The sequence below is a fragment of the Cardiocondyla obscurior genome, linkage group LG06, assembly GCF_019399895.1.
Source record: "Cardiocondyla obscurior isolate alpha-2009 linkage group LG06, Cobs3.1, whole genome shotgun sequence".
NCBI classification, from domain to species: Eukaryota; Metazoa; Arthropoda; class Insecta; order Hymenoptera; family Formicidae; genus Cardiocondyla; species Cardiocondyla obscurior.
In genome coordinates, this window is record NC_091869.1 from 6,514,524 (window position 1) to 6,541,441 (window position 26,918).

Here is a 26,918-nt window from a genome sequence, read left to right on the forward strand (position 1 = left end):
CTGCGAATTACGGATAGCGCGGACTGAATATTAACGCGCGACGGTGTAAATTATGATAAGCGATTTTACATAAATACACACCTAACGAACCAATCGGGGGACGATTGTGCAAGCGCGATTACGCGCGACTCGTACACTCGTAATAAAAGCTCGGACTCGCTCGAAACGCATCACGGCTCTTCGAGATTAAACGCTGAAAGTTCATCGCGGCTGCGTCACGGTAATAAAAAGTATTTTTTACTCGGATGGAAAAATCTCTGGACGGATCCGCCAGCAGTTGACTCCATCGAAAACAGAGCGCTCCAATATCGTCGCTTTGACATCGTTTCGTTTCCCGAAAATATTTCTCGTTTGATCGGTCGATTCCGAACGAAAGTGGGTAATTGATGTACCATGAATCGCATAAATAGAGCATTTTATATCTTGCCACTTAATTTGACGTTCTCTTTTTCTAAAGTACCTTGGTTTACTAATATAAAATTAATTTCCGTTTCTCTGCGAAGCAACGTTTTCCAATGTTAAAGTTAAATTTTAAACGATTGATTATCAACTTTGTTACAAGTCGTACAATATTAACGTTACGATTTTTCACTGAGCCAAAGTCGCATCGATCATTTCGATGATCGCGCGTTACGGTTTCATTACCGCGCTTCTAAAGCCAGATATTTTTTCGCCCAAGCGATAAAAATTCGCACAGCAACCGGATTAAAGATATCCGCTGCCGCCGATAAAATACAATAAAACGCGGAAAATTGGACGATGTCCGCCGCCGTGTTCGTGTTCGACTGACTGCGGGCGCGAGAGTTTAAAAAAGCGATGGACGTCAAGGGAGACCAGGAGGTGAAAAAAAGGGGAATGTGACCGTGGCGCATTGGAAACGTACCGCTTCCGGTTATGCGTGCCAGGACACAACGACGGGGACTCCCATGGGAGGCCGGCGTTACATCCGATCTGACCCGCCGCGGTTGTTACTGAAATTAGTTCGGTTCGTACGGCTCGACATAAATTGCAGGTAGCTCGCATGGATGCGCTTATTGGTTCACGAGAGAAGCGCAAAGCGATACGTACGGGATACGTTCGTTTTTTTACATCAGTAACGGCAGTAAATACGACTTTCGTTTATTTATTTTTTTTTTATTTTTTTTTTTATTCGAAGGGTTTAATTGGATACGATCGCACGAAATGCACTTGAGTGTCTGTCGTCCTATATTTCCCATTTATCGGAAAGTATGTATCAAGAATTAATGTGTATGATTACGATTTGTTTATATTTTTTTTTTTTTTGATACTTTGATGTAAAATATTTGTAGGGTACAATGTGTTTGGAAAACGATAATTAAACAGTGAAAATTTTTAATATTTTTTGCCGTCAGTTGTGGCGTGGTGATGACTGCGCGCGTGTATCTAACATTTGCAAAAAAAAAATAAAAAAAAGAGTAAACAGTAGTAGAAGTAATGAAATGAATTCCACTCCACTCTGTTCGCTTTACGATCTTTCTTTTTATATACTATTAATCGACCGCAGTCATTTTCCTTCGGGATTCGCGTTCTATTTGTGTCGCAGCCTTTGCTTCCTCCGGGGGAATCCTGCCGGTCGAACGATAAAAGTTTGTCTCGCGCATATATCTCACTCCCGGGAATTTCGCGGCAATATCGGTGCGCGCCAGTGAGATTAGATCGTGGTTAATAACATGATGCGCAATGACACTTGGGCGCAAAACGAGCGGCCGATTATTTCGTACAGCAGCGGACAGTCGACATACGGACATAATTAATTGAAAAGTCACCTTTTAATTTATTTTTAAATGTAACATGGTCAAATCTTAAAACAAAGAAACATTTTTTATTCTCAACGACGTCTCGAGGTATTAAACGGGACTTTACAATTTTTCGTCCTATTTTTCATATTTTTTTTTACGACGATCATTATATTCGCATTGTTCTTTTTATCTACCTCGAACCGATGTTTTATCGCCGCGCAGTCTCGTCGATATTAGCGACGTTGAATAAAGCGCCGTCGAATTTACTTTCCCTAAATACAGAGAATGCTAGGAAATTGAGCGAAGTACAAAAATGGAACGATTTCGCGGACGTGAAGCGGCGGCGCACAATAGCCGCGACGATCACGATCGCCATTGTGCCGCATCCTCATTATTGTCGTCGGACACGACAGGCTTGTGCCGGAGAAATGGTCCGCACATTTTTGAAGCCGCACTCTCGCCCGCCATCTTCCACCTCTCTTCTCTACGGGGTACATCGATCGTCGCCCTCGGAAAAGTTTCCGCTCTTTTCCCGCCGTCCATATCTCCCCCCCGAACGACCCTCCTCCTTTTTTTTTCCCGCTCGCTTTCTCTCGTAGACAAATTTTAAAGTCGATTGAATTTCCGGTTGGCCAAACCGCGAAGCCACCACCAAACAACCCCATGGGGTTGGTTTTTCAGCATTTTGCAGCGTCAACGTGAAATACTCTTGTACGTTACACGGTTTTATCCGCAAAAAGGTTAAATACATGGCTATGATAAACGCTTTTAAATATATAAAATTGTAATGTATTATTAACAAGATTATTATTAATCTTCGTGACGTTGACGAGGCAGATTTAGAGAGTATAAAAATTTTGCGTCAACTTTGATGCGTTTTAATGTTTAATTTGCTATTAATTATTTAACATTATTTTGAAGGGATATTTTTATGTGAAAGTTTAACATTTTGCGCATTGAAATGGAAGACAAAACGACGTGCCGTTTCCGCGTCGTTTCCTGTCCGTTATTACGCCATGAAAAAAAACGATATTAATTACAAAATTCCGCGGCAGCTGCGGGTTCTTTGAACGCGATCGTAACCCGCGACAAAAATTCGCCGAGCCCATCCCCGGCAAATGTTGATTCGTGCCACCCTTCACCAATCAAAAATCAATATGTCAAATAGAAACGTTCGCGTGCAGGGCGCATTTGTAGCATATTAATTAAAACGTCGGCGATTAGTCGATGGGAGGATGGGAAACAAAAATGGTGATTTGACTTGCCATGCAGGGGATGTATGCATGAATTACACCGTACATCAATTCGCATGACACTGCGAAAATTCAAGTTAAACGCCGGAATCGCGATAATTTTCGATTGCAGTTACAGCTGTATTAAAATTCTGGTCAAATTTTATTTCTTTTTTTTTTCCTTTTTTTTCAATAAATAAAATTAAATTTTCCAAACTTTCTGTACTCTTTTAAATAAAAATTGATCCGATAGATCGTCTACGAGTTTCGCGAGGGAGAGAAACGAATCGACAATATGTCGGTTAAAAAATCGCTGGTATGTGTAACGGCGGAAGAAAAACTGGATGCATAAATCATATCGAACGCGAGTGAGAAAAAAATCGTCGGGCGGCGAACAAGAGCCTCGTTTTTTATTAACCTCTTTCGACGAATTGCCTAACTGGCGAGCAACCGCGTCCCGACATTTTTGCACGGTCGGCGTGTGTCGTAGCCGGGGGCGTAATCACGCCCGCGGTTATTATCACGAATCCGCGCAAAAATTACGCCGTCCGACGCTCACGTGATTCAACAGTTAAGGTAAAACGTTAAGTAGATTAAACTTTTATGCGGCAGCCAGAACGTTTCCACGCATTTTTACAGCCGCTAAATATCCTGGCTTTTTCTTCTTCCTCTCTCACATTTTCTCACGTATCATTCTTCGCCGCGATCATTACGGTTTTGAATTTTTATTTCATCGTCATCGCGCGTCATTAATTACGCCTGGACGTAACGTTAGAATTTAATCGAAATCGATTTCGGGATGCTAAATATAATCGTAATTTGTTGCTAGGAATTATTTTTGGAGCAGAGCAAAGAGTCGTTATAGGATTCAGATAAGTGATTTCCGCTCGTAAACGCGGGTAACTTCGCCCGGTGTTTCAAAAGTGCGCTAAAATCAGTTAGATTATTTGAAATTATAGTTTTCGGGTACGGTGTCGGGGAGGGCAGGAATTCACGAGACGAAGTTTATTATCGATAACAGTTCCCGCATTGTTGCGGAAAAAGAAGAGGCTCCTAACACCACGCTCCGGAGTGACTATAAATCCCGGCCCGCGCTCATCGGCTTCCCCGGTGCGAGACGTTTCCTCTCGCTGGAAAGTTCGTTGCCTACGCTCGCGCGGGCGAAACTTCCGGCCCCGGAAGCGACTATAGCCGTCGCGGTACGATTAATAGTCAGTTCGAGAACCTGAACCAGCCCGGGAAACCAGTCGGCTACGGGGGACAGCGCGGGTGCCGAAGGGGGAACGGGCGCTTCGTCGGTGACACGGTGGCTGCGTCCTGCAATCCGGGGAAGGAGGGAATCGGGGGAGGGTGGATGACTGGAACCGTGCTGCCATAACACTGCCGCTAATTAAACGATTAATCATGCAACGAATGACACGTATATAACCGGTTCCGCAGGAAATCGCTCCCGCTAGACCCACCGCCGCAGACGCAGCCCCGACCAAGGTTATGCCCGCTATTCCCACCCGATGTGCAGCATCTGCATATTTCGGTGCGCACGAGCGTGATGGGATATTAACTCCTTACTCTCGAAATGATTTTTATTACCCCGGTAGAAACGCCGCTTCATATCGCGGTGAAACGCGTGCGAACATTCGCGGACGTTCATTTCGACTCGAGTCGAGCGGATCGTTTATCTTAATATCACATCTATTACGGCACTGTACCGTTATTATTACGTAGATGGGGGATTGGAGAAGCTCCCCGGAGGTAGATGGAAGGGGGAGTCGAAGCTCGGTAACCCGAATGTGAGTCGGATACAAGTTTAATATCGTCGCGGAGGAGGTCGGCGAATCAAGATTATAGATTTTAAAACTTAATACGTGAACTAATACTATCGGCTACCGTCTCAAAAACGAGGCGACTCGGAAATTCCTGACGTCTGTGCGCCGCCGTTCTGCTCGGCTCGGCTCCTATTATCTACGGCAAAGATTGCGATAAGCCCGAAACACTCTATAGAGAGGAGAACTTCGCGAGGAAGAAGAGGAGGGGAGAAAAAAAAAAAAAAAAAGCGAAATACGAGCGAGGAGAATAGTCGGCAGGAGATGGTTACTAACTGATAGAGAAGGTCGGTCGGTACGGATAGCGCTTCGCAATCGAATCGCATCCCATGCGGGTGGACACGGCGGGGTCGGTAGCGAAGCGAAGGGGGACGAGGGAAAGGGGGGCGGTTGGTTGGAACCGAGGGGGATAGCAATCCCGGTTGTGCCGGCTCCGCTCGTCGAGGGATGGTCACCAGGCCCGCTTTCACGGTCCGTGTGCAGCCCTTCATTTCGATTGTCCGACGTATCGATACTCGACATCGGCCATACCCGTCTATTATTCGTTGCGGCCAATGGTCACCGGCACTACCGTATACCCGCTTATGATTTGTTACTCTGTTTTCGACGTATGTTGCGGCGACCGTCCGATGTTCCTCCCTCCCTCCCCGTCCCTCTCCGGTTTCTTCCAATCTCTCTCCGTGCGGCGCTTGCACGCTCTATCGTTCGCGCCCGTCGAACATTATCTCTGGCGATGCTCTCCGGGAATCGATATCCGCTTGCACGATTTTTAAATAAACCAGCGAGCGATTTAAAAATTATCACTTCTCCGTTTGTTTCTTGTTTTAAAAAATGGGGAGAAAAAAATAATAAACGTTTGGAGTTAAAAGCTGGCGATTTGTATCGAGCGGAAAGTATATCTTACTTACTAAAGATTAAGCGCGATGATTGTGTTTATACTAAAAGCAGATACTAGTGACTCACTGAATAATCTGTCGATTAAAATTTCAATTAAGCCTCCAACATTTTCGCACGCAAGGGTCCGTAAAAAAAAAAAAAAATTACCGAAGCAAATTTCCTATAAATAAAGTACCAAAATGATTTACGAATTCAAATAACGTAAAATGCGTTTATCGTGCTTTAGCAGAGCCCAATAACGATGTAATCGCTTTAATCTAGCGAGCCCTATATGTAATTGTAAATGCAATTTCGTAACGGCACACGCAAGAATATTATAGCTGTATCGTGCGATACACTTATCGTTCGGTTGAAAATACGCGCGGGCGGAGCGGGAAAGGGGAGGGCTGGAAGATCGCGTACCGCGATACCGCGAGAAAAACGCGATATCGAAAAAGGTATAAGAATGGCTTTTCGCTTCGCCTTCGGTGTATCACATAATCCGCCGATTCCACTATTATCCCGTTGTTTCTGCGCTCGTGGCCGCAATTTATTATATTTCTCTTTATCCCTCTCTGTCCCTCACTCTTTCTCTCTCTTTCCTCATCCCCCGCGTTGCCCCGGCCTCGCTCGTTCCCTCGGCATATTCCCCATCCCCTTGCTCCCGCGAAAGAGAGTCGGTGCGCTACAGGTGTCGACGAGATACAGGTGTTGTTAGGATAGTTGCCCGTGGGGAGGATAAAAGCATCCTCGCCTAACTCCGCTCTCCGCCTCCTTCTTCCCTGCCGCGCACCCTCGTTTCTTCTCGACTCCGCTTCTGCATCCTCTTCCGAGCCGACACCTACCGACTTCGTCGCCATCACCGCCGACAAACCCCCCCCCCTGCAACTTCACGACCGAAACTTCCGGAGATTGCAAAGCTTCGAAAAGACTTTGAGGCGCGAACATAAACTGAATTAACCTTGGAATGCATGCGGGTTAAACGCGCCGCCTTTTCATTTAGATACCGTAAAATTATTTAAGACGTTTTCCGATAAGGATCGTTGATAAAATATTTTTGGCGGGATATAAATTAAGAAAAGAAAAGGAAAAAAAAAAAAAAGAATTATCGATAATAGACTTCGTTGACAGGAGACGTGTCGAATGAATTAACAATTTTTTACGAACCGCGCGGCAAATTAGATCCCGCGGAAATGCACTCGGAAAATTAGCGGGACATTTTTCCGCGTATCCTGTGTTTACTCTAGTTAGTCCGGGTAAGAAGTAGGAACTAAGTAAAGAGAAATGCGGGAGGAGTCTTTAGGACGAAGACGCGCTCAAAGAAGTTGAGACGGGCGAGAGTGAAATGGAAGAAACAACGGCGAGAACGGATTCTCCGCGAGCGGACAACCGAGCAGCCGAACCAACTTTCCTATCACCGGCTTTCGCGGCAATACAATTAAAAAGATTGCGAAAGTCCGTAGTGCTCGCGAGCTGCCACTCGTGCAAAGTTAGCCTTCTTCGCGAATTGACGGCGAGAGGAGGAGGAGGAGAAAGAGAGCGAGGGAGGGACTTTCTCCGTCGCGTCGTCATCGGTCGTCGTTGCCCTCGTCGTTTTATCGTTTTACGTTTACCTCGTCAACGGCAACTGTTTGTCTGCCAATCGGCGAGCAGAGCATTCGAACTGAATCCTACACCACGGGGACTTCTCTTCGGCGAGTGCCTTCTTACGATTTCAACGTCGCAATTCCTTTCCGGTCGGTTTTCTCAATGCTTTTGTTTCGCTGATCGGGAAAATTTCCCGTCCCTTTCGTTTCCCTCTCTCATTTTTTTTATGTATCTACGCAACTTCGGGATTTATAAAAAGAATCGCGAGCGTACTTTTCCTTACACGCGTGCGGAATAAATTGGATATTATTATCATTTGAACCGAATTTATTTCGGTCAATATCTGAGACAAATAATAAAACCCGGGTTCAAAAGCCAATATCCTCGATAGCCGGCGAACCAGGTCCTGTAAGGTCTAAAGGATTGTTTGACCCTTTATAAAGCAATAGCATAAATTATTCTTATAGAGGTTGGCACTAACATTTGGTCTAAATTTATTTTATTCCACCTTAGGTGGCCGTCGTACAAATTACTTATATTATTCAAAGTATTGCCAGAATACGTGCGCGTCGATATGAAAAATGAAAGCTTCAAATTGATTACATTGAATTTATTGCTTCAATAAAAATATTATTATTGCGCGAAGCAACGAGTGTGATGGATTCAACTTCTTTTATACCGTTAATTTTACTTATTGTAATTTTATGCCGTTGCAAGTATGCAAATGTTTGCATCATTCAGCTTTCATAACATTGTTCCGAGATCTGCCGTGTATTTTGAACATGTTTACCTTCAGTTAATTTAATCTGCAATTGCCGCAATTAAGCCCGAATAAAATATCGTATATACGATTTATTTTATTCTTGGTAATAAATTGTAATTTATGCCTGAGAAGATCATTGCAATTGTATTTTTACTTATCCCCCTTTATTTAATCGTTCGTTTAAAATGTTCGCGTTTTAAATTACAATATACCTTTTTATCAGCCTAATTCTGTCCGTTAGTGTCTTGTAATCGCATTTAACATTTCGCATAATAAATTAATTTATTGTGCATACAAACTAGCACGCATGATTATAAATTATCATTATTTAATTCCCTATGGCGCGCGTGCATTGCATATTTCGTTACACATCATTTCGCTCATCGGTTTGAATCATTCCGCAGCACTTTTTCCTCCCGAGGGGAGAAGAAAAAAAAGAACACATACACGCTCAGAATAAAACAAATTACTCTTTCTCTTTCTCTTCTCCCTACTTCTTTTCGGAAATATTCCAGTCACGTTTCTCGTTGTTTACGAGAGTGACGTTCATGCGCCGAAAATGCGCCAAGTGTCTCTTTACTCTCAGGCTACGAGTGAAATATCGGACGTATCATTGCTAATATTTTTTCCCCGGAAGAGCGAGAGGCCCCTTTTCGCGGAGGCCGCAGCCAAGGGCGACGATAACTCACTTCCTTGAGAATCCTTAAGAACGCGGCGGAAAAGTCGGTTCGCGAAGAGGCAGCGAAAGGTGGGACGGCGCGGGCGAAGCGGAGGAAACGAGGCCACGAGAATAACTCAAATTTATGATGAGGTGTAGAGCCAGACCAAATTCCCGTTTGTACCATCCCCCTGGAGTCCACTTATACCCGACTGTTACTCTGTATACGCCGATCATTTGCTACGAGCCTATAATCTACTATTTCCGAATTTTTCCTGCCCTCGTTCCCGTCGAATATCCTTACGACTTCTCGGAGCGCGGAAAGAGAATTATTTTTGAAAATTGGCGTTGAACAACCTGAAAAGTGGTCCGCAGCTTGCGCGCGCGGTGCTAACTTTTACGGCCTAGACTCAATAGAACACAGTGTTCTGTGTGCCGCACCGTAACTGTATACGCACGGTCGTCGTTGCTATCACTGTCATTATTAGCGCAGCTCGGGTTTGCAGCCGAGCCCGATGTTTAATGTAAAGGCATATAGTGCACGTACACATAAAGCAGGCGCGCGCGTGTATACGTACACGTAAATCGACAGACGCGTGTGCTACGAATTATCGATCCGCCGCGACTTTACGAGCGATTCCCTTCGAACCTAATACCCGGAGTTGATATTGACGTGATAAAATCCGAGGTGAACGAAGGGGACGTGGAAGATAACGAAGGCAAGGGAGACAAGCAGGGTGTTAAAAGAGTTCGAAAAAATAAAATAAAATAAACCGCGTACATGCGAGCGCAGATTATGTGCCGCAGTTTCGGTTTAGAAAAGAAGGTCTTGATTAAATGTTTTTTGTTTCGTTTTTTCTTTTCTTTTTTTTTTTTTTTATTTCTTGAAAATCGCGGGAGGTGCAAGTGCATTTTTTCGCTCCTTACGGCAGAGCCCTCCCAAGAGACGCTCGCGCTTCGCAGTAGCTCTTTGCTTAGGCAACGATACTCCGGCCGACATACGGCGCCGTCGCATGTTGAATACTTTATGTTACGTAACCCGAAGAATGCGCATCGTGTCTGTGGATCGGTCTGGGAGGACACGATTATCCTTTTACGGCCGACGCGAAACGAGGTTGACGTATACTGAATAAACCATCCCGCGGTGGAGGCGGACAAAAACGGAAGAAACAACCCGGCCGGATTGTCTCAACTTCGGCAATCAATTACGACGGGTATGATAACGAGCACGCGGGATAATCGCGCTACGATTCGCCAAGCTGATAAGTTAAATAAATTTAATTTGAAGTACAGAGTATTGAGTGGCTTCAGTAAAAAAGAAAACCTCCAGGAATTGAGCTTCCCGTCCCGCAAATATGCGATAAAATCTTATTCTTCGGACAGCTTTAAAAAGGTTTTAACAGAATAATAACGAGGTTTAATTAATAAAAGATATTTAAACTTTATAATTAAAAAGTTGCAGAAGGGAGGGTGGAGGAGGGAGGGGGGGAGCAACGGCTGCGCAAAACTGGCCTACATATTCATTAGAAAATAACACTTTTAAAGTTCTGACGCAAATTTACAGAGGCGCTATGTGACAATAAGTATTTAAAGTTATTGTTTAATTTAAAATTCGGTTAAGGCTCGATGTAATTATTTTTATTAAATAAATTACTCCGACCAAAAGTTCGATTTTTTTTTTAATTGTCCAAGCATAAAATAAATATGTATATTTAAATGTTTTTTTTCAATAAACCATTAGTTTGTTTTAATAGAAACGTAATGAAGCTAACTGTTGTAAAGACATCACTGATGTCTTTATCGAAGACTAGAAGTAATGGCATTAAGAAGCCTTTGAAATATACAGAACGCAGCCCCCTAACTGTAACCCTTGCCTCTGACCCCTTCACGGCAGCTGCTCAAACTGCCATTTCTGTGGTAACACCAAAGACAATCGTACGCTATACCGTAACTGGACACGAGCCCTCGGGCGAAGACTATCGGTGTGTCGCCCCAAGATTTTCTAAGGATTGAAAATAAAATTCTCCGCGAGAGGATTACTAATGTAATCGACCGACATTCATTCACGTAGCAAGAAAACAGGAGTCATAGTTTTTTAATAAAAAATGCTGTTTTACAATAAAAAAAAAAGGAAAAAAAAAACAGCCACCTCGGTGAAAGCGTTATACACTTTTATACTGCCTCTCGGTGGCCGAAAGTTTTCTCCGTCCGGCTCTCTCGTCTCTGTGCATTCTGTTGACGGTCCCGCAACGAAATCAGTCGCGGTAGTTCCGGAGGCCGCGCAGCACGTGGTACGCTAGTTTAGTTTACGAGCATTTTGTGCAAATTGGTGGTAAAGTTAGCGTCTTAATATACATTGGCTAAACTGTTTACCGAAGTTTGTGAGCGGACGAAGCGCACGGCGCTGTGCTGCTTGGTCGGTCCACTATGTACACCTATTCCGAAGTCCGTAACTAATCCTACAAAACCTTGGCGAAAACTCTTCGCGTAACTAATTAATTGACAGACGAGGTCTGACGATGATTTTTTTTTTCGCGATAACACGTACGTTAGTAACAGTAATGCGAACGAGATTGGTAATTAAATTGTCAGTAAATAAATTCGATTATTTTTAATGCGGAGTTAATCAAGATCCTCTAGACAAAAGCATTAATATTCGCGTTACGTACGCGTAATGAATAAAGTTTTATTGTATATAGAGATCATATTAATACACGACGTGCATACAATGAAACATATACTCTATTCATCGCGCATACATTATACGAATATTAATGATTCTGCGTGAAATACGTAATCATTACATTTGATAAGAAAATAAAATCTGAGGGGAGTTTACCTCAGATTTTATTTTATTATTTTGCGATAAGAGCGAGAAATAACTGGACGCGATCTTATATATGTATATATATATATATATATTTTTTTTTTTTTAAAGCTCTATTGTGTAATGCTGAACAAATCTTTAAAATAAATGTAGAACGTACTCGCGGTTCAATTGTAATCTGATTTATAACGGAGATAAAAGTGAAGTAACAGCGAAATAGCGCTCGCAAAAGTTAACAGCGATTCTGAATATTGCGAATGATAATCCAGCGCGCATGTTTGCACACGGCACGGCCCGCCGTGAATACGGCGGAGCCACATATTTTTTAAACAATAGTATAGTCGGACGTGCATTTTCAAACGAATAGAAACGTTATAGCGCTTGCATTATTTCGTTCGATTGGGCGGATACCCACATGTATTCTTCTGAAATTCGGTATCGGATCCCGCTGCCTCTCTTTTCTCTCTGCAGTATTTTTTGACAGAAATAATCCAAAAAATACAATGGATCAGTTTAAATCACAGACAAATGTTGCCTTTCTTTTTCATGCCATTGTATAAATCGAATAACCGATTGATAGTTATAAAAATTAATTCTTCCCCCAATTATTTTTCACGCAAAAATACCCAGAACTTTACAAATATAAATAAAAAAAAGGGATCTATTTTATTTAAATAAAAATTTTTAAGCTCCCCCCTGTTGAAATTTTCGTATTTTGTACTTTTATCAGAAGCTCGAGGATGAATTGTGATTGAGGGTGTATTTACGAATGCGGAATTAAATGCATCTACGAGAAAGTTAATGACAAGCCGGGAGTTTGGATGCAAAATAGTTAAAAAAAAAGTCTTCGCCGGGACTTCCATTACCTCGCATCGAAATTTAAGTCAAGACAGCGAATCGGAAAACGATATCCGATAACGCCGAACCCTTGGTTACACGAATTTACACGAGTGTACATGAGTGTTTAACAGTGGCTGAAAGACGCGCAAGTTTACCTGGTACGACCGGAAGTCACACGTCTCTCTTGCACGTACAAGAGAGTGAAATAAAAATTACGAATGCTAAAAAAACAGAATAGCACGGAAAGTAACGTGTAATGGCATTCGACACTCAATAATGCCTCTTTTAATGAACATGTCCAGAAGATTTATGACTGTGCTTTTTTTTTTTTTTTTTTTTTAAAGTTCTTTATTTAATTTTTAAACGCATGTTAAAAATATTTCGACGTTGCTCTATTTGCGAAGAAAATAATATTAGAGAGAACTATCTTTAAATATAAATTTAAAAAAGAAAAAAAAAACTTCTAACATTTCTAAAAGATTTATATGCGCTTTCTCTGCAATGATTGATGCAATTACCCTATTTGGCTATCGCGAACGTTCTAAATCCAGCGAAGTCTGATTCCAATTTCAACCACTTCTGCATCACTTCCAACGTCACAGTGCGGCGCGATGAATTATCGCGCGGGGGCGAAAGGCGCGGAGAAAATACATAAGATACCAACATTGATATCGCGCGCCCGAAAGGCCGCCGACAGTCCCGGCCGTACCTGGTACATCGCGGGTCACGAACCGGTACCTACCCGGCCGAGGAATTCCGAGGGGGAGGACGAGGGCTGGTGGCCGAAGAGGGTGGCGGCGGGCGCAGAAAGGGATCGGCGCGTCGTATTTCGTAAACGAATCTGCGATCATTTCCCGGTGAATAAACGACTCTTTCTATCTCGTCGGATGTGCCGTTTTTATTTGCGCGAGCTCGATAGGGCGTAAACGGGGCGTACGAAGTGCCGATTGATCTGTTCGCGTACAAAACACTCGCGTGGAAATTACGCAAAAGCGACGCCGGCGACGCGCGAGAGTTAGAGAATAATAGCGAACGCCGGGGCGGCGGAGGGACGGAGATGCTGGCGGTTGTATTTTTATACCGGCGACAAATGCACGTCCCCGTATCGACTGCAAACGATTTGTTTATATGACCAGCAGCTTCCGGTCGGCCGATATTTCGCCCAGAAATCGGAAACAACGCGTACCCACATGCGTGTATGTGCGCGAATGTATATTTTGTGCGTATGTATGTGTTTAGCGCGGATCCGATCTATCGCGATTGTCCCCAAAGCGTTTACGATGTTTTTCATTACCGACATGTGAGCCCCTCTCGCAATCGTGGCCCACGGTTTCATTAGCGTGACGTAAATATCTGATCATGGCGCACCACGGGCGGCATGAAAAGTCGATCGGCGAAATGCCAGGGCGGAATTTTGTGCGGGAATAAAACGGATTAGCCAGAGCTATTCATCGTCGGCCATCGCCAGAGTAACATTGATCTTCTGATGTTTACAGCGCGATCATGGACGGCCGCATATTCGTATTGCGCGTTTCGACGCGCTTTAAAACGGAGATCAAACCGCAAAAATTGCCGTGCGTGTTTGAGCTCGCAATCGGGAAATTGACACCAGAAACACTTGTATTTTCACTTTTAATGCGAAATATTGTGTTTTTTTGTTTTGTTTTTTTTCTTTTTTTTTTTTACTATGCTTTTTGAAAAGCTTGGAAAAATAAATAACGCGATGCGTCGGCTAAAGTATATATTCCGCGAAAAACGTCAAAAATAACGAGCTTTCTGAGCCACAGATTTTATATAGTATAATACGTACGTCGAAATATTTTATTACGATACGTCAGCAAATTCGCGTCGACTGTCTTTGATGCCGCAAAATATTTCGATACTTTTGGGAGTAGCTGAGGCTTAAAACGATCCCCGGAACTTTCCGGCGCTAATGTTCGGGAGGGTTGGAAGGTTACAAATGATGCTTGGGCGATTCACGTAAGAAAGAGGTTGGCAGGGTGTTGCCCGGGGGCGAAAGGCGAAGTTACCTCGTTCCAAGATTAGAGAGATCGTACTTTCTTCGGGTAGGGACCATCGGCAGACAACCGACGCTTGTCCGAGTGGCACCGTAAACGCCGAGAATACGTTTTACGATCTTAGGGAGACGGAAGGTAATCGAGGGGCTCTTCGAGCAGAAACTCGGGAGGCAATGCCGTTTTAAACGCTCGTATAAACTCTTAAAATTACATTCGAATAACTACGCGGACTTTGATTGCAGAAAGAACTGACGAAACGCGGCTATGAAATATTTCACTTTGGCGAGCTTTATTTTTATTTTATCTCATTTTTTTTTAACATCGCGACAACCGTATCAATTATTTGGCGAAAAATATATCAAAAGCGAGCATAAAAACTTCAGAAAGTATTAAAATTACAAATGAGAAATACCGCATAGAATATTGAACGTCGGATATGGCCATGCCTTCACAATGAGCAGCGCGCTGCTAAATGCCATCGCATCTTGACATTCAGTGCCACGTAACTTCACTATTTGCTCGCCAGTTTTATCTAGCGTTAAGTGTATGGACAATGTGACGTGATCGTGTCGTTATTTATAGTCGGTCGTTTTCGTGCCGCCTACAGGTAAAAAAAAAAAAAAAAAAAGAGAGACGGAGATATCGAGCGCGCGATTACTTATGGCCGCGCCGAGCGGTCTGATCGCGCGAGGCCGCAACGATTTCGATACCAAACATTTATGCGATGGACTGATACTCGCCCCTGAGAGATTCCCGGGCGATATTAATACGCCCGCAGCGTGTTATCGATATTCTCGGACGATCGTGTGCGCGACTCCACGGTTTTATCTGAAAACAGCAGGCAGATGTCTGTCGCTCCGAGAGCCATCATTATCCCCGCATTGGCGTGAGAGGTACTATATCCACTCGAGCCGGTGAATGAAGAGGGCGGCTCCGTTCAGGAAGGGCCGGAAGTCCTCTTTTATTTATTTTTTTTTCTTTTCTTTTTTTTTCCCCCCCGTCGCGAAAGTTATCCCCACGGGAAAAACAGCTCTTTCCTGCTCGCGAGGACTGAGCTTTCGTCCCTTCGAAATACAACCCGGCTCGACGTCGATCGAGTATCGAGCGACAGCGACTCGGCCGACGAAGAGGCTGATTTGTTTGTCGCGAGAATCGCTCCGGAGTTTTCCCCGGGAAGTTCCCCCCCTCCTCCCTTTCGTCCTAGGGAAACCCATCGGCGGAGGGCGGAGTCGACTTACGTGTTGTCGAATAACCGGATCGACCCTCGCCGAGTGTCCGCTTTGCGAGCTACTTAAGTTCCTCGCCCTCGCCCGCGGGTCATTATTCAACTCTCCGGCTTGAAATCGCATGAGTCACGGAGGAACACGGCGATGAAATTGAAGCGGCCGAAAACACCTTGATTAAGTCGGTGACATTGCAACAAAATAGCTACCTGCCCTCTTCACCCGGGGGGATTAAGGTATTAACGCCGAGCGAAGAACGCGACGAAACGTAATGGACTCTGCGACTTCAGAAACTTCCGCGCGATATTAGAGCTACGTCATTAATCTTCTATTTCTTTTGAGCTATTAACGAGGCGGAGAGGAACGAGGGGGAAAAGTATTGTATATTTTATGCGGCGAGCATTTTCGTACAGCACGCGACGCGTTACACGGGAAGAAATTCTTTGAAACAATCCGAGCTAAATTTTTTTCCATCCGTATTTCCGCAATACGTTAATTTGAAATGTACGCCAACGATGTCGCGAGCCGCAATTTCGCTGCAAATGAGCCGCGACCATAGATTGTTTTACCGCATACGCAGGTAATAGAATCCGACTTTGTAACTCTCGCGCGGGAAGCGGCGCGGCCTTTAATCAACTCGGGGAAAAAAAAAGAAAAAAAGAAAAAAAATGGGGGGAAAAAAAATAGAACTTTCCGATGGAGAGCGTTCTCGAAGCGCGGTGCGTTCGTTCTCGTTTATCTTCGAAAAGGGAGCACGGGACAAGCGAGGAATGGAGGAGCGAAATAAAATAAAAAAGGGCTCAGTGCGCACACAATGCGAGCCGCACGCAGGATGGGGGGAGGAGGGGGTTGTGGAAACTCGATGCTTCGTGTTCGAAAATGAATTTAAGCACGCCGGGACCCGGCGCTACCGAAGTATCCGGTTCTGTGAACTTTGGTGATAAGTTTCATGAAGTGCACTTCGGATGGCGGACGGCGCGCGTGTGCACGTATGCGCGCACTCGAAGCGCACGTATCGTATTGCAACGCGAATCGCGAAGCTGCGAAACAAGTTTGAATGGGAATCACCGTTTCGGTTCGTTGCGCTCGATTCAATGTCGCGATCGATTGAGATAACTTCAAGCTTTCAAGCGCAGATTCGCAGTTTAGTCGCACGCGGTGCCCGACGAGCACGGAATCCGCGGATCGTGGAAATTTGTAACGTGATAAATTGACCGAGGTATACTCATCGAAATGGACCGTTCACTTTTTCTGATTTAGAGCACGGGGCTTCTTTATAAATCGCATTCGTCATGAATATCTTTCTCACATTTTCAAACGCCGGGATTTACGCGTTGTTGAAGAGAGATTGTATATTCGGAGCGCGGATTATTAAATACGTACGTACTTTTAAAATCCCGTGAGTTTTACGGTCCTTCAATAAGATAATTATGTATGACGATATTTCATATGTTATAATAATAATTATTAATATGCGCGGTAATATACGAAGCGGTTTAATTAAATAACAGGTACAAATTATAAGTATATTTCCCCCTGGTCTGTCTAGTATCGGTCGTCTGTCTACTCACTGTCTAGCGCAGACCATGTACTTAAATAGATATCTTTTTTTTTTCGCCGCGTACTTGTTTACTGTTTTGGTCTGACCTTACGCAACGCTCGCTCGACTGCCGAATTCGTCGGGCAAACCGGTTCTCGCCGTCCGCTGCCCGCGTGTCCTCCACCTTGCGAACTCGGAATGCGAGATCTGCCGGCCGATGAAAACAAACGCACGTACTAATACTACCGCGACGGTCGACTGCCGAATTACGCGCAAACCGGTTCTTGCCGTCCGCTGCCCGCGCGTCCTCCACCTTGCGAATTTCGAGCGCAAGGTGCCGGCCAGATATCAACACACGCACGTACTAATACTACCGCGACGGTCGACTGCCGAATTTGCGGGACAAACCGGTTCTCGCCGTCCGCCGCCCGCGAGTCCTTCACCTTGCGAACTTAGAACGCGAAGATTGCCGGCCAGATTTTAATACACGTACGTACTCACACTACTGCGAGCGATCTCGGCAATCGAGCACGTGTTAGATAGGCCAGGACGCGCAGTAGACTAGGTAATTAATTAACCTGACCGAAGAATACTTAAAACTTTAATCTGATAAATGTTAAAAGCCACTGTAAAAATTTCCCATAACTATTTTTGTCTTAGTTAGCTTTTTTCCCCCTCCCGATAGTTCTTTCCTCAATGCAAATATTTAACGGATATTTTTTGCCCGGTGTCCCCCGGGAATTACCATAAAATGTAAAGGCAAACCGGAAAATGTTAGTAGTAAAGCGAAATCCAATGGAATGCTGGACAAAATCAACAGATGAATTGCAAATATATAGAGACCGGTAAAGTTTGCTCAGCGGCGTTATTGGTAACAGCGGCGAATATTTCTTTCTTTCCTTTTCAAAAATTCTTACGATATTTTCGGGAAAGAAGCGCGAGTTTAAAATATATATTATTTCGAGAGAATGAGAAATAAAATTATTTACGCGCAAAGGCGATACATCAATTTATTATTCCAATATTTCGACAATTTATTTTACTTCACGTTCGCGCAGCGAAATTTTATTCGCATGGTATTTATACGCGCGTATATGTATATGCACATACGGTGAGAGTCAGCTGCATTTCCTTCTCAACAATGCTTATTAATAATGATCATTAGCGCGGAAAAATGAGCATTTTCAGTATGTTATTTTGGCTATCTCTTTATTACACATAATTGCGCGCTGGAAATTCGATCCAGGCGCAACTGTGGCTGTTATTTTACAATGGAGCGCCAATGAAGTGGATTATGGCAGACAATAATAATTTATGCACGCAATAATTGATAAATATGTGCTTTTTTTCTTTTAAATATTCAAAAATAAAATTATATTTTCAACGATTCGGAGGACACGCTTCCGTCGCGGCGGGTAAAAGCCGTAAAAATACAAGTCCTAAAGAAACGTAATGCTTGTAAAAGTTTTGCGAACGGCGCTCCACTGGCCTCGTTTTCGCCCTCTTTAGCCGGTCAGAAATTAGTTGATAAGAAAAGAACGGGATGAGTAAAGCGAGAGCGCCAGAACGAATCCGATGGAAGGATGACGAGGGAAATGACACGGCTTTACCTCGTAGAGAGAGAGCGAAAAGGTCTCGCGATATAAAGGGCGAGGGCAGTAAGACAGCAATCTACAGCTCGGTCCACCGAGAGCTGTAACACCAGTGGAATCGAACTTGTAATAAGGTACGTCTCGCCCACTCACCAGAACTCGATTGCTCCCTGGGGACGACACCGCCGGCTCTTGTCTTTCCTTCGCTTCCTTCTTCCCTTATCCTCCTTCCTCCGCCTCTCACTCTACCGATAACCTTTTCGTATTTTCCGGGCTCACGTAAAGGGAAGAAATTTAGGAAGTTACAAGGCCACTTCGCGTTACATTTTCCCGTTATCGCTATTTCCTTAAGGTTACGTCGGCCTGCCTTCGGAATTTCAATCTGCGCGCAAACCAAGGATCCCGCTACCCGTCCCTACCCGTTACCCCGGGCAGAATTATTCTTTCTTCGGTAGAGGATACCGATTCCATTTGTCAAAAGTAGATTGGTACCCGGGAAAAGTACGTTCATTTTTTACGTCTTATCTGCGCGAGTTTACCGCGTTTCGGTAAGTTATTGCGGCCGAATAAACCCAACTGCACCGATGAGAAATATTTGTAACCGCACAACTTTCACGGTGAAATATTTTGTCGCAGCTTTCTCCCGATGAATGTGCTTTATTATTTACAACGGGGAATGTAAAATAAATGCGGAATTACGCTGGCGGGGTTTCCGGATTTCATTTGAACCGGCGCTGGCGCAGGCTACTTCGTAAAATGACGCTGGAAATTAATTGCAATTGAAAATATTTAGTCAGTACTTTTTAATGCCCGCTAAATATTTACCATTGGCTTCAATAAACATTTGCGATATTTAAAACATTGATGGGGAGAGGGGGGAGGGGAGGAACTCTTAATTTATTAAAGGAAACGTAATATAGAAATTATTCAAGGGAAACGATGGGAATGTATTCGTGGAATCAGCCCGCCCGTAAACGACAGTAAAATAACAAGCGTTTTGCGTAATATTCGCTTATCTCTCGCACTCGACGTTACTAGTAATGCACCGTATGATAATTATATTAATTTATATAGAATCAATATTAAACACATCCGGGCAATGTATTTTTAATGAAGTAAATACGTGGATGCATAATGTGCCGCGCGCTGAATATTACATATCGCGGGAAATAGATACTCGTAATGCAACGATACACGTGAAACCCGCAAAACTGCATTGCGACCTGCGATAATTATTCCAGATAATGAGGGAAATTCATGATTGCCAGTTTGCGAAGATTCCCGCGTTAAAAAAAATATAAAAAAAAAAGAAAATAGAGAGAGAAAGAGAGAGAGTCATTAGTGAGTACATTTCAACGAGCGACTAATAGCGTTTCTGTTGGAAGAAATATGACTTCGTCCATTGCGGCTAAAGATCGATATAAAAACACGTCGAGCAGAAGGTTTACAGATAAAAAAAAAAAAAAAAAATAAAGAAAAAAAAAAACCACCGAAAGAACCGAGCGAACCTAAAGATTTAGAAATGCTTTCCGTTCGAGTGGAGCGAAGTCGCGGTGGAAGGAAGCTCCTGCGTATTTTTCTCACGTAATGATTGGAATGGACGGATCTCGTTCTTCTGATCGACGCTATTGTCGCGAACGAGAATTCGCATCGCCGAACGGAAGACTAAAACTGATTCGACCGTGGAGAATACATCAATAACGCCGCAACAAAGACCGCGGGCATTAAGGAATAATGAAACGACGTCCGCACTTTGCAAGAAGAAAGGGTGGAGGAAGTGGTCTAGGTAACGACGGATGGCTCCTCCGGTGGCGGTCTTATCTTACGCCATGACGCCTCTTGCGTTTTCATTAAAAGCCTGCCCCGTCCCCTCGCCGTGTCTAGTTCCCGTCGTCAACCCCTCTCGTAAAAGGCACGGCGTCCCACGAAAAACAAAAGTCGCAACAAATGTCAGCCAAGGCACTCGATTCCCCTGGCATTTTTCCGCGAGTTCCTCTCCCGCGTCGCAACGGCGCGCGATCGTTGCGTGAATTTCATTAAAAATTTATTATACAGCGAGACGGTAAGACGAAACGGGAAACGTGACGAGCGTTATTACTGCGCGCTCAACATTCGGCAGATGGTAGATAACCACCTGGTGATCAATGATAAATGTTAATCAGAGTTACGCTCGGATTTTTATTAATATTTATCGATACGGATCGGCGTTAAATAATCATTTTAAACCCGGCGATTTTTGGGAAGGCTCGAATTTTATTTAATCAAACGAGATCTATGTGATTATTTTACACTTAAAATGTTACGTGAGGAAAAATAAAAAAAAAAATGCCATGCGTTTGAATGCCTAGCGAGAGTATATACGCGATTACTTTGAAATGTGAAAAAAGGAATACCGCTCGCTGTTTCTAACACGGGCTATCGATATTTGCTACTACGTGAGAGAGTGCGAAGGAGGTAAACTCGTGAAACAACGAGAGGGGGGTAAGGGTAATCCCTATTGTTTCTCCTGTCCCATAAATCCTACTAGCGCTTCCTACGCCTCTCTAGAGCTCCGTTCGCGATTCAGCCATGTACAGAACCATTCGCCCTCTCTGCCACTCCTTTTCAGCATCGTGCTTCGTAAATCTCTGACCAGCTGTGCTTTATGACACATACGCGGTTCTCGTAAAGATACAAAGATCTTATTTGTCATTTGGCTGGCATCCGTTCGAGCGGTTTAATAACGCAATCAATCGCTATTTTTCGACGATCAAACATTAACTCTTCGGTCAACTAAATTATTTGATATAAATAAATTTTTTAAGAACTAATTTTATTTTATTGACACAAATGTTGCATCCTGTTCTACCTTCACCGATCTCTATTTTTAATTTTTAATAACACAACTAAAAAAAACTATTTTCTATATTGGACTATTAGCCGTAGTACTGATAATAATTTATGATAATGTTGCGCGATTAACTCATGTAATAATTACACTATCGCCGCGTAATATTAATTTTATATACAATTAGTAATTTATTTACACATAGCGTAGCCACATCACGTATAAATTAATCATATTGCCGTAAGTCCGTCGGATGATCAATGTTATATTTTTAAGAAATTTTACTTCCGAATTTCCATTCGACCCGCGAAAATTCAGAAGCGGTCGGCAAACGATTTTATTAGAAGAATTATTAATGCTACGTGCTTCGAACTATTTTTCCTATCCGCGGACATATTAGATATTTGTCATAATGCGAAACGATTTGTCAAGAGTATTTCATATTCCGCGTACATGGAATATTCTCGTCCATTCGTCACATAAAGATAAAGTTTCCTCGAAATATCTTTTATATGTATCGCGCGACATTTCCATAACGGCGTTTATGATTCCTGAGGCTTTGACAGAAATGCTTTACACCCCTAACATGCCACAGGGTTCACTATGAGGTCTTATATCAAATATAGGTTACTTCGATCGTCAGTAAGCTGCTTAATTTATGACAGCAGCTTCAGTAAATAAGATACTTTACTAAAGCTGCACGTTTACCACACTTCTTATTCGACAATGTAATTCTGACTTCGTATTACCGTGAAATTATTAAACAAAGCCTGAATTTTATAATACGTATATCGCTTAAAATTATTTAACCTAATTTATTTAATTTAATAATAAATTATATTTCCCAGTGAAACTCTTCGATCCCTATTTTAACTCCAAATTCTTTTTGCGTTTCAGATCGAAGATGCTATGCTGATGTTCGACAAGCAAACTAACAGGCATAGAGGTAAGTGTATTTTTAGTCTTGTTTTTTTTCTATATATTTTTTTATCCACGCCACGCGTGTCTATGTAGTGTATAAATCTGTTTTCTATACAAATGTATTTAAAAAATCATGTCCGAAGCTATCCTGTTTAATGAATCGATAATGTCGTCATTCCCCCAATGCGGTAATTAACGAGTCGAGTTTAAGCTATAATTAGTAATCACGGTAAATCGCGAGCCGCAGTAAATACGGGAAAAGACAAATAACATAAATTTCGGGATATGCGCTGCTTACACAAATCGTGACGGCATTTTACGTACGGTACACGGATCGATAGTCGCATAGAAGAATTTATGCAGGACGCGAAGGGACGCGTGATTGAGTGTAACGAAAAAGGGACACGCTAAAAGAAAATAAAAAATGATCTCTATTGCGTTTAAAGTTCCGAGAAATTAAGCGTTGCTCTTTCTCGCACATACATTTCACGTGAAACGCTCTGCGCACATGTACGTGTAAAAAGGGTAAATAATTAATTGAAAACAAAAATTGTTGCCGGAAAGATTAACTCCCGATCAGTTATCAGACCACTCTCGCAATTTATTAACCTGCTAATGTTGGTTTAATTAACTGGAGTCATTTTCCTACTGATAAATGTATACGTTTATAAATGTAGCGGAATTCTAATTGCAACAATAATTCATTTAACAGCCAATTTATTCTTCATCGCTACTCGTCATACTTCAATTTGTAGCCTTTGAATTTTTTAATTTTTCTTTCTCTCCATATTCAGATTCTTATAAAAAAATGTAATTTAAAATTCGAAAATTATTGAGATTAAAAGCCGACGGTGTCAAATGAAGTGTACGCGTCCGAGAAATTTTTACGCGGAGCTTTCTTAACGCGGTAAGAGTGAAAAAGAAGAACGGGGTGGAAGCCCGTTATTGAGATCGCGCGAGAAGCGCATGCCCAATTGAAAATCGACTGGGCAAGGAAGAAGAAGGGTGGAGGAGATCGAGAGGTCGCGATGAATGAAATATTGCAGCGGCCGCGATAATATATAGGGCAGCTCGACTCTTAGCCGTTCTTCGCTGTTGAGAGCATAGTAGGGCTTGCGATCGGCACAAGTCTAGATCCATTCACGTCGCCGCTTCAATAGAATCGATAATCGTCGGAGATCGCGGCACCCCACCTCACCGATAATCGGAAGGGATCTCTCTCTCTTTCTATCTTTTTTATCGATACCTACCACCTTTATAGCTGTCGGTTCTAGAGCGGAAGCAAGCGTCTGCTCGGGCCCCGATGATAGATTCTAATATCGCTTATGAAAAATAGGGGCAAATGGGATATGAGAGCCGGCTCCCTTCAGTACCACAGAGGGGAGGGGGAGGGAGGTTCTTCTTCCTATCCGAGCCTCGCTGAGAGGGTCGGAAGAGAAGAATGCTGAAGGTGCGTCGCGCATGACGCGAACGGCGAGGTGGAGTAGCTGAAATAGCGACGCGCGAATCGACACTAGTGGATGAAGGGCGGAGGTAGAAGGGCGAATGAAAGTGGAAGTGAGATAGCGAGCTCTTTCAAAGCCGCACGTAATCTCTCTCGTGATGACATCCAATACCGTCCCCGTGCGAGTCTGCGAGATCCTCGAACCTCGAAGCCCGGCTGCTTCTGCTTCTACCACTGCTACTCGCTAGCAGATTTCGCGATATGGCACTTGCGCACGCGGTCCCTGACCCCTAAGGGGATCATTTTCGGATTCTACGGTAGACATGCCGTGAGAAATTTCGAACGAAATACGCGCGCGAGATCGACGAGAATATTTATTACGCTGCACCTGATATTTCTTGATCGGCCAGCCACGCGATCGCGAGCGAGAATTCGCTTCCATACATTCATACAACGTATATTCTGATATTTATCAGAATATTTTCGAGACACCTTATACCGCGATCCTCTTTCGATTTCAAATTGTAAAATTTTTTTTCCCACCCGGACTTATATTTGATTGCTACGAATAATATTTTTCAAAAACTATTCCACTTATGTTTAAAAAAAAAAGTTTAAACGTATAACTAAATTTTATAACAGATTTTAAATAATATCAATAATCTTTACGTATCAGTTATCGAATTTTCAACCCGTTCCTCAGTGATTGTAATACTTTCTGCAAATATACTCGATTTCGATCCGCGTCCGATCGACGCGGCGCGTCTTCTCGAACGTCGCCATCGAATTACAAGAAGATCTCCTCAGACAATCTTCCGGGAGGTCTCTTTACGCTCAAATCCCCGAAGAGGCAGTCGGCTAGCGGGCGTCTTACCCCTCCGTTACTCACCCCCTTACCACGTTGTGGAGGGAGAAAAGAGAACTCCGCCGAGAACAGCCCGGCAAGCGTTTCCGGACAATTTCGAATCCCGATGGCTCCCGCAGCGAGCTATGATTTCCACGTGGATGGGCACGCTGCGATTGCAGCAAAGCTCTCTCTCTCTCTCTTCTCCTCTCTCTACCCCCCTTTCTCTCTCTCTCTCTCTATCTCCCTATCTCTCTCTCTTACCGCGGCGAGAGAGGCACGTCTATAGCTTGAAGCACGATTATCCAAGCTTCACTGACCAAAGGATTTTCCCTCCGCGGGACTCTTCCTCCCTCCGCCCTCTCCCCCTCCCGCGCGAAGTCTACGTTTGCAAGAGGCGGTAAGGAGGAATAGACGCGCGTGTGTTCGTACACGTGGGTCCACACGTGTGAACTTGCACGTACATCTTCCATGATGGCGCACATACGCCGATTCGCACGAGATGCTCATAAGTTGCGACCATATTGCCCGGTAGGAGTACGCGTTCTATAGCGGCGGGTACCTATGTGTGCGTGTGTGCCTACACTGACCCGTATGTTCTTACTTGTTCAACGGCAAGTCGGTCTTTCCGTCAACCAGCGACAGTCCCCCCAAAAGGAGGACTCGCTTAGCCATGTATGAACACACGTCAAAGGGACGCTCTACTGTCGATCGTTTATTGGATCGTGTGCTCGCGTGCGCTTTGACGGTGGATTACCCGCGTTTGGCCTGTCATCGTTTAAACGTCTCCGCCGGACGTCGTTTATGGAAATCGGAATGTCTTCCGCGAAGTACAAGCAAAGAGAAGACTCCCGGAATATATCGTGAGAGACCTACCGTTTCGTAAACCGAAGAAACGGTCGAACGATCGCGCGATTCCCGTCGTCTGTCTGTCGTTTAACTCTTAATTGGGCTCGCGAGAAAACTCGAACCTATTCCCGAGACTCGCGTTTCTACATAAGCGAAATAATTTCGATTCTCCGTGAAGAAGATTTCAAAGTTATAAAATACAAATAAGCGAACAATTTTAATTAAATATTTGTAAAGCAATCTTTTTCTTTTTACATTTTATTTTCGATAAAATATTAAAATCAAATGTAGATATTAAAATACTTTTTCTCGTTTCGATTTTTCTGATGCGGATAAATATCAAAGGAACTCTTTGTCGATCCCCTGATAATTCTCTCGTAATCACTGACCGTTCATATGCTCAACGAGGCATTCTTGGTTTCGTATCGAATTAGCATAAGAATCGTAGCTAAACTTGATTACACGCCAGTGCGATCGTCGGCGAAAGAGGAAGAGAGAGAGAAAGAGAGAGACGGGCGCGGGTGAGAGAGATAAACGGCAAACGAGTCTCGCGTCATCGTGGTCCGAAGTTGGTCCAAGTCCGCAATCTGCCGTTTCTGACGGCGTGCTCGAATAGATGCAATTACCCTAGCCGCGTTTCCTCTCCAGCGAGCGAGGAGAATTTCCGGGTGAAGTCTCAAGAGCGGCAAGTTCGCCAGTCAGCTAGCTGGGGCGGATGTGTGTTATGCCAGTTTGATGTAATCCGGCATCGGTCCGGAACTCAACCGGCAAGTCCCTCTTTCTCTCTCTCTCCACCCTACTTCTCTCCACCCTCTTTCTCCCGCATCCTTGCGCGCGTTTCACGAGAGAGGATGCGGCAACTTGCGTGGCACGCGCGACGAACCTGACCAACTTCGATGCGTATGAATCCTTCTCGACTACGCTGCGAATAGTTGCTGCACCTCCGTCGAAAGTTCCGAAGCGGTCCGAGATAGTTTCCCTCCCGCCGTTTTCACCGCTGGGCGAAGGGGAAGGTAAGACTATGTACAAGAACGCGCCGCGCTATTCACGAGTCCTCGCGAGAGAACGACCGCTTGTGAGGAAAGACCGAATTGATTTCGACGGAAGTTATGTCGCTTCTCGATTAGAGAACGGAATGCGCGTAATAACGCTCGCGCTTAATCCTCCGCGTGCCGAATTATGCTTTCGAAGCTATCGCGACGGATATCTGTTGCGGAGTAAATTGAGTTTCACGTATAGTTTAATTGTATATATTTCATATAATAAAAGTAATTAAATTCTTTTGATAGATTCT

The 26,918-nt window shown here is 43.8% G+C and overlaps 1 protein-coding gene across 10 annotated transcripts in view; it reads left to right on the forward strand.

Moving 5' to 3' along the window:
• Nucleotides 1–26,918, forward strand: part of Rbp6 (RNA-binding protein 6) — a 531,138-nt gene that overhangs the window by 412,992 nt on the left and 91,228 nt on the right. For all 10 annotated transcript variants that reach the window (XM_070658102.1, XM_070658103.1, XM_070658098.1 and 7 more), the window contains one exon: nucleotides 22,464–22,512. In XM_070658102.1, the coding sequence (XP_070514203.1) occupies nucleotides 22,464–22,512 (49 nt within the window). The remainder of the gene's footprint in view (nucleotides 1–22,463; nucleotides 22,513–26,918) is intronic.